The sequence below is a fragment of the Cucumis sativus genome, chromosome 2 (genome assembly GCF_000004075.3).
Source record: "Cucumis sativus cultivar 9930 chromosome 2, Cucumber_9930_V3, whole genome shotgun sequence".
Lineage (NCBI taxonomy): Eukaryota > Viridiplantae > Streptophyta > Magnoliopsida > Cucurbitales > Cucurbitaceae > Cucumis > Cucumis sativus.
This window is the reverse complement of record NC_026656.2, coordinates 13,967,691-13,981,190: the sequence shown is the minus strand read 5'-3', so window position 1 is coordinate 13,981,190 and position 13,500 is coordinate 13,967,691. Positions and strand designations below refer to the sequence as shown.

The window sequence follows — 13,500 nt, the reverse complement described above, 5'->3', positions numbered from 1 at the left end:
ACTGAAGGTACAGTTACAGGAGTTGCTTGACAAAGGCTTTATTCGACCTAGTGTGTCGCCTTGGGGTGCACCAGTATTGTTTGTGAAGAAGAAGGATGGGTCGATGCGTCTTTGCATTGACTATAGAGAGTTGAATAAAGTAACAATCAAGAACAGATATCCTTTACCCAGAATCGATGATTTGTTCGATCAGTTACAGGGAGCCACGGTGTTCTCTAAGATTGACTTACGGTCAGGTTATCACCAGTTGAGGATTAGAGACCGTGATATTCCTAAGACTGCTTTTCGTTCGAGGTATGGACATTATGAATTCATAGTAATGTCTTTTGGTTTGACTAATGCACCTGCAATATTTATGGATTTGATGAACAGGGTGTTTAAGGATTTCTTAGACACTTTTGTGATAGTCTTCATTGATGATATTTTGGTTTATTCCAAGACTGAGGCCGAACATGAGGAACACTTACATAAAGTGTTAGAGACTCTTCGAGTCAATAAACTTTATGCTAAATTCTCTAAGTGCGAATTTTGGTTGAAGCAGGTGGCTTTTCTTGGTCATGTGGTTTCCAGTGAGGGAGTTTCTGTAGACCCTGCAAAGATAGAAGCGGTTACCAGTTGGTCTCGACCCTCTACAGTTAGTGAGGTTCGTAGTTTTCTGGGTTTAGCAGGGTACTACCGGAGGTTTGTGGAGGATTTTTCACGTTTGGCTACTCCCTTGACTCAGTTGACAAGGAAGGGAACTCCGTTTGTTTGGAGTCCAGCTTGCGAGGATAGTTTTCAGAACCTTAAGCAAAGGTTAGTTACTGCACCGGTCCTTACAGTACCAGATGGATCCGGAAGTTTTGTGATTTACAGTGATGCTTCCAAGAAAGGACTGGGTTGTGTTTTGATGCAGAAAGGTAAGGTGGTTGCTTATGCCTCTCGTCAGTTGAAGAGTCACGAGCAGAACTACCCCACACATGATTTGGAGTTGGCAGCAGTGGTTTTTGCATTGAAGATATGGAGACATTATTTGTACGGTGAAAAGATACAAATCTTTACTGACCATAAGAGCCTGAAGTACTTCTTCACTCAGAAGGAGTTGAATATGAGACAGCGAAGGTGGCTCGAGTTGGTAAAGGATTATGACTGTGAGATATTGTACCATCCTGGTAAGGCGAATGTGGTGGCTGATGCTCTTAGTAGAAAAGTATCACATTCGGCAGCACTCATTACTAGACAGGTACCATTACATCGAGACTTGGAGAGAGCTGAGATTGCAGTATCTGTGGGGAGAGTCACCTCACAGTTAGCTCAATTAACGGTGCAACCGACTCTGAGGCAGAAGATTGTTGATGCTCAGAGTAGTGATCCTTATTTGATGGAGAGACGTCGCCTTGTTGGAACAGGGCAGACTGATGAGTTCTCCATATCCTCTGATGGTGGATTGATGTTTGAGAGACGTTTGTGTGTGCCAGCGAACAGTGCAGTTAAGATTGACTTACTAGATGAAGCCCATAATTCCCCATTTTCCATGCATCCTGGTAGCACGAAAATGTATCAGGATCTAAAACGATTTTATTGGTGGCGGAATATGAAAAGGGAAGTGGCGGAATTCGTTAGTAAGTGTCTAGTATGTCAGCAGGTTAAGGCACCTAGACAGAAACCAGCAGGTTTGTTACAACCTTTAAGTGTGCCAGAGTGGAAGTGGGAGAATGTGTCGATGGATTTTATTTCAGGGCTGCCTAAGACCCTGAAGGGTTTCACAGTGATTTTGGTTGTCGTAGACAGGCTTACGAAATCGGCACATTTTGTACCAGGGAAATCCACTTATACTGCTAGTAAGTGGGCACAGTTGTATTTAACTGAGGTTGTGAGACTGCATGGAGTGCCTGTATCGATTGTTTCTGACAGGGATGCACGGTTTACTTCCAAGTTTTGGAAGGGACTTCAGACTGCTATGGGTACGAGATTAGATTTCAGTACAGCCTTTCATCCACAGACTGATGGTCAAACTGAACGTTTGAACCAAGTTTTAGAGGATATGCTACGAGCTTGTGTTCTAGAGTTTCCAGGTAGTTGGGACTCTCATCTACATTTGATGGAGTTTGCTTATAACAACAGTTTCCAGGCTACCATCGGTATGGCACCATTTGAGGCTTTGTATGGTAAATGTTGTAGAACCCCTGTTTGTTGGAGTGAGGTTGGTGAACAGAGGTTGATGGGACCTGAATTGGTTCGGTCTACTAATGAGGCTATTCAAAAGATTAGAGCACGTATGCAAACAGCGCAGAGTAGACAGAAGAGTTATGCAGATGTACGGCGAAAAGACCTTAAGTTTGATGTGGGAGAAAAGGTATTCTTGAAGGTAGCACCTATGAAGGGTGTTATGCGTTTTGAGAAGAAAGGGAAGTTAAGTCCTCGTTTTGTTGGACCATTTGAGATCTTAGAGAGGGTTGGTGTTGTGGCGTATCGCTTGGCATTACCACCATCTCTCTCTGCAGTTCATAATGTTTTCCATGTTTCGATGTTGAGGAAGTATGTGGCCGATACATCTCATGTAGTGGACTATGAACCCTTGGAGATTGATGAGCATTTGTGCTATGTAGAACAACATGTGGAGATTCTGGCTAGAGAGGTAAAGATGCTTCGTAATAAAAGCATTCCATTAGTAAAGGTTTTGTGGCGGAATCATCGAATTGAAGAGGCGACATGGGAGCGAGAAGAAGAGATGAGAACTCGTTAGCCAGAGTTATTTCACGATTAGAACTTTCGAGGACAAAAGTTTCTTAAGGAGGGAAGAATGTAAAACCCCGAACTCTAAGTTATTTGATTTTTAACCAGATTGCTCTATTTTTAAGATTTTAAATTTTATTGAGTGTTATTTTGTTTCTTTAGGCTTGGGAAGAGAAATTTGATTATTTGGAAAAGAAAAGAAGTGAAGGATGAAAATGTAATAATAACAATAATAATAATATAATGTTATTACTATTAATTAATAATTTAAAAAGAAAAAGAAATTAAAATTTCTCTCTCTTCCTCTCTCTCTCGCGTGACCCCTCCCCCATCTTTTTCTCTTCCTCTTCCCCATGCCCTACCTCTAGCCGCACCTTCAACTGACCACCCTCCAATCGACACCATCGTTCTTCTTCTTCTTTTCTTCTCCGATTCACGAAGTCGTCGACCGAAGGTTCTACCGCGTTTGATCTTGCGCGCCATCCATCTGTAGACTCATTGGCGTTGCATCTTGTTCTTGTCTCCAATAAACCAAATATGGCCGAACCCTAGGCTTCGTTTCTGTAAGGTTGGCGACCGTTCAAAATCCGACAGCTGCACGCCGTACGCCGTCTCTCCATCACGAATCACTCTGTTCGCGAGCTGTTGATCGTTTGATGAAGCCAAATTGACGTTTTGGTTGCCCCTGCCTTCGTTCACAATCCGACAGCTGCACGCCGTGGTATGCCGTGGTGCATCCTTCGTCCGTCGACCGTGAAATAGCTACTGTTGGTTCTCCATTCCAGTGTATTCGTGCCAACTCCAATTTTTCTTCGTTGTCGTTTCTGCTTGTTTTGGGTAGTTGTGGTAAGAATGAGAATTTTAGGTTTCGTTGGTTTTTTTGCATTGAAAGTAACGAGCTATGGGGTTGGTTAATTGGTTGGATAAATATTTCTTGTAGGTACTGTTTGAAGCTAGTAAATCTTTGAAATTCTCTATAGTTGGAGTGGGTGCGTTCCTCCACTAACTAACTGGGTAAGTGCTAAATTCACACATGGGTGATTTAGATACTTGAACCTACTTGGAAAGATGTTGATTTCTCTTTGTTCATGTCTAGGTTGTAATTGTTAAAGTTAGTTCGACCAAGGGGTTTGCATAAAACTTTGAGTTAAGGTAAGAGACTTTCTACTGGGCTCACCTACAATTATGGTTAAATTGGAATTTAGTGTATATTGTGTTTAACTGGGAAAGACAGATATATTTATGTATGGAATGATGTGGATTTGGTATTGAGTGCATGCTGTGACTGACTGGATATGTATTTTTACACATATGGATGTTGAATGACTGAAAGTTATAGATGTTTCTTGCATAAACGTAGGGTGGAACTGGTAGATTGTCGTTTGACTGAATATATGATATATGGTTATGATTGTGTTTCTGTGAATTGAGGAAATGTCGTGGTTGTGTCCTTGTAGACTAAAGTGGATGTTATGATTGTTTAGTTGTTCACTGATGTACTGACGTGCTTCTGACTGGCCTTGAGCTAAATTCGAATAAGATGATTGTTTAGAATGGACTGAGGGGAAAAATTGTTAGCTTTTATTGGGATGTGTGCTTTGTAGGTGTCCCACGGGATCACCAATTATTCTGCATCCTTCGGGAGCATTAGACTGATATGTGTTTCTGCAGAACACTAGACTGAAATGTACGTCCCTCGGGGCGTTAGACTGAAATGTGCATCCTACGGGATCACAAGACTGCGACTGTACAGGGTGTCCCAATAGAATGTTAACAATTTATTTTCCCCTGACGGGACCAGTAGAGGGTCTCTTACTGGGTATTTTTATACTCACCCTCCTTATGTTTAATTTTTCAGCCAAAGGTAATAAAGGCGGCAAACCGGCGAGGGGCAGAAAGGAAGCGTGAACGCCACAGGGGACACTTTAAAATTTTGCTTCCGCTTGGTGATTTATTGTATTATTTGTATTCGAACGTGAGACTGTTTAGAAATTTTGAGGTTTTAAAGTATTCAAGGATTCGAAACATTTTAGTTTTAAATTTTCACGTGAATTTTAGTAATTTAAAACTGGGGCCCAAACAAACAAAATAAATTTCGTTCTTTTGAGGTTTTAAATTTTATTTAACCAAGGTCTTTTGTCAAAAGTTAATGACCTCGACTTAGGTAAAAAGTTGGATCGTTACAGATGATGTGTAGGGTCTTTTTGTTTGTCTATGCCTTTCCCAAGTGAATTTGAGTACTTTTGATTTTTCTATTGATCTTTTGTTTATGGTTACTGTTGAGTTGTATTGTAATTGCATGATAATTATAACACAAACAAACTATCACTACAACAAATGTGCCTTTTACTACCATCCAACCGTAACATATATTTTTATTAACATGTTATAAAAACTAAGAAAAAAAAAAGTGGAAAAGCAAAACATGTTATAAAAACTAAGAAAAAAAAAGTGGAAAAGCAAAATATTAAAAGCCGAAAAATTTTCATTTCTTTTTTTAGGGCTTGCTCGTGTTACGCTTTCCCCAAATTCTCGTTTTCATTTTTGTTCGTCCACATCCAAAATTCCTCTCTTCAATTTCGTTTCCGTTTATTCATGCTCCACCCTCAATTCGATCACCTCTTCAATTCGATCTCTGCCTACATTCACTTTCGATTTTGTTCGTTCACGCCTATTCACTTTCATCTCATTGTAGGTCTCAAACCTCTCTTCGATTTCATTCACGCCCAAGGTAGGTCAGAAAATTTCTCTCTTGTTAGTTGGTGTATTAGAAACTAATCTGGGTTATTTCAATCTTTAAATCTAAAGGACTAACAATTGTCTCGCTGTTCTCTGTTCGTCGTCTTTCTATCGTTCAAACTTCTATTTCCTTACTTCAATCTCTCAGATACAAATCTCTTGGCTTCATCTGAGTCTCTCTTGGTGGTGGTATTGCTCTTTCTTCGCCAGGTAATGGGTTATTTCGATTTTGGTATATGGGTCTGTTGATTTTTTACCCTTTTTGAGGTTTTGGCTTCGTGGGTTGTTATTGGTTTTGTTTCTTTGTGAATAACGATGAATGTTTGGGGGATTTTTTTTAATGAGCGATTTGTATGGGGGTTGTGTTTTGCAAGTGATGTCTTTCTTATTTCAAGAACAAAAACGGTAGCAGCTTAGCTAGCTGTGTAACAATCTCCACATCAGTGACAACTTGGCCCATATATATGCAAATCCATATATGTCCTCTTAGGAAATGTCTAATTGTTCTTCACAAGTGGATAAATTTTATATATATCTACTTTCCATTTTGATTAGTTTTCTATTTAAGGTACAATCTTTGTATGTAAAGACCCGACTTTTCTAACTAAGCCAAAGTCGTTATCTAACTAAGCCAAAGTCGTTAAATTAACCCAAAGACTTGAGTTTACACAAAGTACCAAATTCACTTAAATTTAAAAACATAAGAATACAAAATTTATGTTTTGGGCCCGGTTTAAAATAACTAAAACTTTCAAGGAAAAACTTATAATTTTCTAGTTTTTGGATACGGTTAAACCTCAAATTTTCTAATCAGTCTCAAGTACAAAAACAAAACAAAAAGATAAAGCATCAAGCGGAAGCAAATTTCTTCCTTCCTTCCCCTCGCCGGTTTAACACCTTTGTTACTTTTGCCTGAAAAATTAAACATAAAGGGGCGAGTATAAGAATACTCAGTAAGGGACCCACTACACTACTGGTCCCGTTAGGGAAAAATAAACTATTAGCTCCCTATGGAAAACCCTCCACAGTCATAGTCTTGTGATCCCGAAGGATTCACACAATCAGTCTAACGCCCCGTAGGACGCAAAATCAGTCTAGTGTTCTGCAGAAACACATATCAGTCTAGCAATCCCGAAGGATACACATCAGTCTTGTGATCTCGAAGGATGCACACAAAGGTGGTGATCCCGTAGGACACCGGCAAGGTAACTGTCCAATAGAAAACTAATCATTTTCCCCTCAATTCAGTCTAAACATCTTAACAGCCAATCTCAATTCAATTAAATGTCTTCATCGCTTAAACTCTTAACTAAATCCCCAATAGTCAATCTACTCTATCTTAGCCCAAAGCTAGTCAGAAGCATATCAGTGTATCAGTCAACAGCTAGGCAATCATAACATTTATTTCAGTCTAGAACACTACCACGACCTTTCCTCGATTCACATAAACACAACCATAACCACATATCATATATTCAGACAAACAACAACCCACCAGTTCCACCCTACATTTATACCAGAAACGTCTATAACCTTTATTCATTCAACATCCATATGTGTATATATATACATATCCAGTCAGTCACAAGAGTCACTCAATATCAAATCCACAACAATCCATACATATATATATATATATGTATGCATATATATATATATACATACATACATATATATATATATACATACATACATATATATATATATATATATATATATATATATATATATATATATATATATATATATATAATTTCTCCCAGTCAAACACATTAAACATTAAACATTAAACATTGGGTTCACATACAAACATACATCATACACACAGTGTTTTAAAAAGCGCCCCAAGGCGCGCGCCTAGGCTCAAGGCGCCCAATTGGGGCTTATTTGTGAGAAGGCGCAGCGAATTATAAAAGGCCCATATTAGGCGCGCCTAGGCGCAAGTCGAATTAGGCGTGGGCTTTTTTTTATAAGTTATGGGCTGGGCTTTAATTATAAAAAACTATTATTATCTAGGCTTTTTAAACCTATTACGTAAACGTGAAGAAAGAACCCTTCTCCTTTCGCGCGTGAAGTTTCTTCAACACGACTCTTCATCTACTTCTTCAGTTCTTCGTCTTCCGTTCTGCTTCTACTTCAAAAAAAATTTGCTTCCTTTTCCACCCTTCCGTTCCGGCCACCCTTCTTCTTCACACAAAACGGGTGCTGCGGCTGCCATTACTCTGTTTTTTGGTGCAAAAACAGAGGAAAAGAGAAGACAATAATATTCTGTGCTACAGTGCTAGTGCTTCAGTTTTCGCCTCCTCCATCTCAGCTTTATCACGGGTGAGTATCTCAATCGTTCAGTTAACATCTGCATTGCTTTCTCCTTCTTCTGTAACTCTTTGACAAGAACATCAAACTCCATTGTTTTCTGTTTTCATAGCATGGTATACCCATTGAGTTAGAAAAAACTCTCTAAAGTCTACATCTTCTTCTTCTTATACTTCTCGACTTCAACTTCCTTCGATAACCCATCAAACTCAACCTTCATCCCATCCATCTCACAGCACACTCCCCTCCAATCCTCCATTTATAACAACTTCATCCCATCCATAGATAGCTTCTGTTTTTTTTTTTAATAACAGCTGCTGTTTTAAATAGTTTCTGTTTTTGTTTTTTATAACTTAGATCATAGATGGCTGATGAAAGTTCGAGAAAAGATCCGGCATGGAAATATGGTCAATTGCAAAATGACCAAAATATAAATACGTTTGTCTGTGGATTTTGTTCGAAAGTAACAAAAGGAGGGGTATATAGAATGAAACAACACCTCGTTGGTGGTTATAGAAATGTCACCGCCGGTACAAAATGTCCGGATCACGTGAAGGAAGAAATTAAAGAGTACATGTCCAAGAAAAAAGATATTAAAGAACAAAGAAATCTGATTGTGGACATTGATGTAGAAGATTACGATATTGAGGATAAAGATGAAGGGAGTGTTAGTGTAAACAACAAAGCAACACCAAGGGGCCCGAGCTTGAAGAAGCCAAGGCAAAAGGGTCCAATGGATGCATTTTTTACTCCTAACCCAGAAACTGTGGTTCAAAATAGAAAGGACAAAGGAAAACAAACTTCATTGAATGCGACATACAAGAAGGAAATGAGAGAGCACACCATCCAAAGAATTGCTCGATGGTTTTATGATGCAGGAGTGCCTCTGAATGCTTGCACATATGAAAGTTTTGCCCCTATGATTGAGTCAATTGGGCAATTCGGTCCTGGATTGAAACCACCATCTTATCATGAGTTAAGAGTTCCATGTTTGAAGAAGGAATTAGAAGCAACAAATGAGTTGATGAGTAACCATAAGGTAGAGTGGGCCAAGGTTGGATGCACTGTTATGGCTGATGGATGGACCGATAGAAGAAATAGGACATTAATTAACTTTTTAGTTAATAGTCCTAAAGGCACCATGTTTATTGAGTCCATCGATGCTTCATTTTATGTGAAAGATGGAAAGAAGATGTTCGAGTTACTTGATAATTTTGTAGACCAAATTGGAGAAGCGAATGTTGTACAAGTAGTTACCGATAGTGCCTCAGCAAATGTGATGGCAGGTAAGAATGTAGACTACTTACAAGTTATAACTTTAATTTATTAGATTTAGTTGAGTTCTACTTTAAATGTGTACTTATTTTCTTTGTTAATAGGGAGATTGTTAGAAGCAAAACGACCACAGTTAATATGGTCTCCGTGTGCCGCTCATTGCTTAGATTTGATGTTGGAGGATATATACAAGATCTCGAATATTCGCAAAGCATTGAAAAGAGGCATAGAGATCAGCAATTTCATATACGTTCGTCCTGGATTGTTAAACATGATGCGACGTTTTACTAACCAAAAGGAGTTAGTTAGACCAGCTAAGACTCGTTTTGCTACTGCTTGCATTACATTATCGAGTATACATCGTCAAAAGAATAATCTGAGGAAGATGTTTACTTCAGATGAATGGAAGGACAGCAAATGGAGTAAGGAGCAACAAGGGAAACGAGTAGTTCAGACTATTTTGTTGGCTAGTTTTTGGACTACAATTGTTTTCGCTCTTAAAGTATCTGGCCCACTAGTCCGAGTTCTTAGATTGGTTGATGGCGAGAAGAAGCCACCTATGGGATATATTTATGAGGCCATGGATAGAGCTAAGGAAGCTATTGCTAAATCCTTTAATAATAATGAAGAAAAATACAAGGACATTTTCACCATAATTGATAAAAGATGGGAGCTTCAGTTGCATCGTCCTCTGCATGCAGCAGGGTATTATTTAAACCCGTCATTCTATTATTCGAATCCTAACATCCAGGAGGATGATGAAATAGTTAATGGACTCTACTCATGCATAACGAAAATGGTTGCTTCATTGGAAGTACAAGACAAAATACTTGCAGAACTAAGCAAGTATAAGAGGGCTGAAGCATTATTCGGACAACCTTTAGCAATCAGACAAAGGGACAAAATATCTCTAGGTAAATTTCAACTAAACGATTACTCAACGATACTAACAACAAGCTCTTCTATTAATATATATTTTTTTTTGTTTGTGCCTATAGTGGAATGGTGGGATAATTTTGGACAATCAACTCCAAACTTGCAAAAGTTTGCTGTGAGAATTTTAGGTCTTACTTGTAGTGCTTCTGGATGCGAGCGTAATTGGAGTGTGTTTGAACAGGTTACCTTTCCTCTCCTTAAGTACATTGAGAATGATAATCAAAATTTGTTGATTCACTGACAATGAAACTTTCTAATTTTTCAGCTTCATAGCAAGAAACGAAATAGGCTTGCTCAAAGTCGTTTGAATGATCTAGTGTTCATCAAATACAACAGAGCACTAAAACGTCGATACAACCTACGAGATATTGTCGACCCCATCTCCTTGAAAGATATTGATGATAGTAATGAATGGTTGATTGGAAGATTGGATGACGATTCTGAGGAGGATGATGAGTTGGTATTTAATGATGATTCTTTAACGTGGGGTGATGTTTCTAGAGCTGTCGGAGCAAAAGAACCATCATTCTATTCTAGAGCTAGTACCTCTAGACCAAAGACTATTGTTTCATGTTCATCCTCGTCTACCACGCAACGAAAACAAGTAAATTTAGATGACTTCGATTTGGAAGAAGAAGATACTGATGGCTATAAGTCTAACGAAGGATTGAATGAAGACGAGCGATCAATTTAGTGATGATGAGTTTGATCTTTAGGGATGAACTTTTATTTTGATTATTGACTTGTTGAATACTGGGTAGTTTTTTGTTGTGTTTTGTTGTTTAGGCTACTTATATTGGGTACCTATATTTTATACATTGTTGCTTTGCTATATGTGTGTATATATATATTTTCTTCTCTTTTTATATATAGTGCCCCTTATGAAAAAAAGCTCGCGCTTTTTTTTGCGCCTTGCACCTAGGCTCCAGAAGACCAATGCGCCTTAGTGCATACACATATAACGTTATGATTCATGATTCATACAGTCAACACATCTTGAATTTCTTGAAAATCTCTTACCTCAAAGTTAGGGAAGCTCCTTAATCAACTAAGGTGCATGAAACAATCCTAAGCACGCATTACTTTCACGATACATATCTCACTTACTTTCCTCAAAGTAGATTTTTTTGCTTACCAAATGTGGGCGAACCGAATTCAAAATTCACAAATTGGTTGTGAATTCAAGTGACCCAATGTTACCTTCCACACCTTCAAGAACATGTTAACAATTTAGCCACTTATCCCAACCCTAACGTTTGAACAACCTTGAATTAATCATAACTTAAATTAATTTGTTACCAACAAAACAATTTCAACTTTACACTGGAATAATGCAGTAATTAACGAACCTAAACAAGAGACCGTAGAACAAGGTGGAGTCAGCGGCGACGGAACGAGGAGAAGAGATCGGACAGCGACGGATCTGGGTTACGGCGAACTGCAAGGGTGAAGCACGAGCGGCGGCGAGGACTTGGACGGCACGGCGATGCAGATCTGGACGACAACTTGCTTTCCGAGGGAGGCGCGACGGTTGTGAGCGGAGAGACACAGCGGTTACAGGCGGATGGGCGCGGCGGTTTAGATCCGAAGAAGAAAAGAAGGACGGCCGGAAAGAAAAAGAAAGGGACGACCGGCAGCTTGTGTGGCCGACTGGGTTTGGACGGAACGGAAAAGAGAGGAAAAAGAAATTGGGGGGCGGCTGGGGAAAGGAAGAAAGAAGAGAAAAGAAGAGAAAAGAAGAACAGAAAAAAAACGAGGGAGGGGGCTGTGTGCGGCGCACGGGGGAGAGAGAGAAGAGAAAAAGAATTTTCTTTTTCTTTTTCCTTTTTTTTATATAATAATTATAATAATAAAATTAAATATATATTATTATTATAACATTTCCAATCCTTTTCTCTCCTAATTTCTTTTCTTTTAAAAAAAATAAATCTTTAAACAAAAATACAATTTAATTTAAAAGTCTTAAAGTTCCAGGTGTTACGTTGTAGTTGCTTACTCTTCACATTAACCATTGCTGAATTATATTGTTCTTTTCCTTAAGTTCTTTAGTGAGAGGTTTTCATGGCCATTGAATTGAGCAGCACAAATTGAAAATGGTGAAAATAATGGCTTACAAGCTTTGGAAGAGTCTCTTTTTGTCGTGTAATTGGATTTGTTTCTTTGTTTAGTGTGTATAATGTCTAACATTTCAAGTGTATCTAACAATATATCTCATACCAATCCACATTTATTATATTAACAATCACACATTTTAAATTTAAGACCTTTCATTATTTTAGTATTTCAAAAGTATATCAAAAGGTGTATTGAAAAAGAAATTCTACTTGTACGTCTGCTCACAAGAATTTTTGTTGTATTTAGTTTGATGACTTTCTTACTTTTGGGTTTTGAGCCAAACTCCCTTTGGTTTTGCTAAGTTTGCAAAACCTAAAACCTAAAATTGGTAAAACATATACAAAATTTTAATCATTCTTGTTTTGTTATTGTTGCAATTATCCCATATAATTTCGTCTATTTTAAATTTTAATCATTCTTGTTTTGTTACTGTTGCAACTATCTCATATAATTTCTTCCATTTTAACCTACAACGTTTTACTATAAATTATGATATATTATTCATGCCAGAAATGTCGTCAACATTCCATGCAATAGTCGTATTGATTGTTCTGATCCATGGGACTGTGATTGTAAGCTCAACCTATGTTTTTGTCATCCACATGGATTGGAAAAGAAATTTCTTCACAATGCCCTTCCTGAACATTTGAGAGAAGAAAAGACAACGTCTCTCCTTAAAACATAAATGGGAAATTAACATATATGTATTCTCCCCTCCCAATCTAATATCTACATATATAGCTCATATATGGAAAGAAATGTACTTTTACTACAATACACACATAAGTAATATATATATGACTATATTTCTCTACAAGAACAATAATATATGACAGCATAACAATCTAATATCTATATACTTTAACGTTAAATAAATCTTCTACTGATCCAAAGGTTGTGTACTGCTATTATATTAGATGAATTCAAGAAATATAATTACACTGTATCTGCTATAACAATTGATAACAACGTTTTGGAATATTAATGCAAAGTCCGAATCTTTGGTTATATGCTATATTTGAAAATATAGAAAGAAAAATGAAGATTATATTTTAGGGAACTTTATCCATTATGATTATTCATTGTCCCTCGCCCATATGATTTGTTTTATTAAGATATTCAAATTATTCTACAACACATAAACTACCAAATGAAATAACTCTTAAAGCATTTTATTGGAAAACAAAAGGAAAGATGATAGAAAAACTTCACACCTATCATGGTAGGAATAGTGAGAAATTAAAGGAAAATACATTTATGTAAAACACTCTAAAACTATAGAAAACTCTCACAACCCATCGAATCAAAGAAAACTATTATTATGTAAAGAAAAATTATCACAACCACAGAGAATAAGTGTCTCTCTTCCTGATTTTAACTAGAAGAAATTCTCTCAAAGTTTTTTTT

At 37.6% G+C, this 13,500-nt stretch overlaps 1 protein-coding gene and 3 long non-coding RNA genes across 4 annotated transcripts; 3 read left to right on the top strand and 1 right to left on the bottom strand.

Moving 5' to 3' along the window:
* The first annotated feature begins 3,001 nt into the window (after nucleotides 1-3,001).
* Nucleotides 3,002-4,808, top strand: LOC116401981. Its single transcript, XR_004214321.1, has 4 exons — nucleotides 3,002-3,561; nucleotides 3,656-3,729; nucleotides 3,812-3,867; nucleotides 4,574-4,808. It is a non-coding gene; the product is annotated as an uncharacterized LOC116401981 (long non-coding RNA).
* Nucleotides 4,809-8,131: 3,323 nt separating this feature from the next.
* On the top strand, nucleotides 8,132-9,809 carry LOC116402076. Its single transcript, XM_031880874.1, has 3 exons — nucleotides 8,132-9,053; nucleotides 9,147-9,747; nucleotides 9,794-9,809. Exons 1-3 carry the CDS (start codon nucleotides 8,132-8,134, stop codon nucleotides 9,807-9,809), a joined length of 1,539 nt encoding a protein of 512 aa, XP_031736734.1.
* Nucleotides 9,810-10,007: 198 nt separating this feature from the next.
* Nucleotides 10,008-10,770, top strand: LOC116401980. The gene is made up of 2 exons (XR_004214320.1): nucleotides 10,008-10,159; nucleotides 10,244-10,770. It is a non-coding gene; the product is annotated as an uncharacterized LOC116401980 (long non-coding RNA).
* Nucleotides 10,018-11,762, bottom strand: LOC116401982. Its single transcript, XR_004214322.1, has 2 exons — nucleotides 11,328-11,762; nucleotides 10,018-11,187 (listed from the first exon to the last, which is right to left on the bottom strand). It is a non-coding gene; the product is annotated as an uncharacterized LOC116401982 (long non-coding RNA).
* Between the last annotated feature and the right edge of the window lie 1,738 nt (nucleotides 11,763-13,500).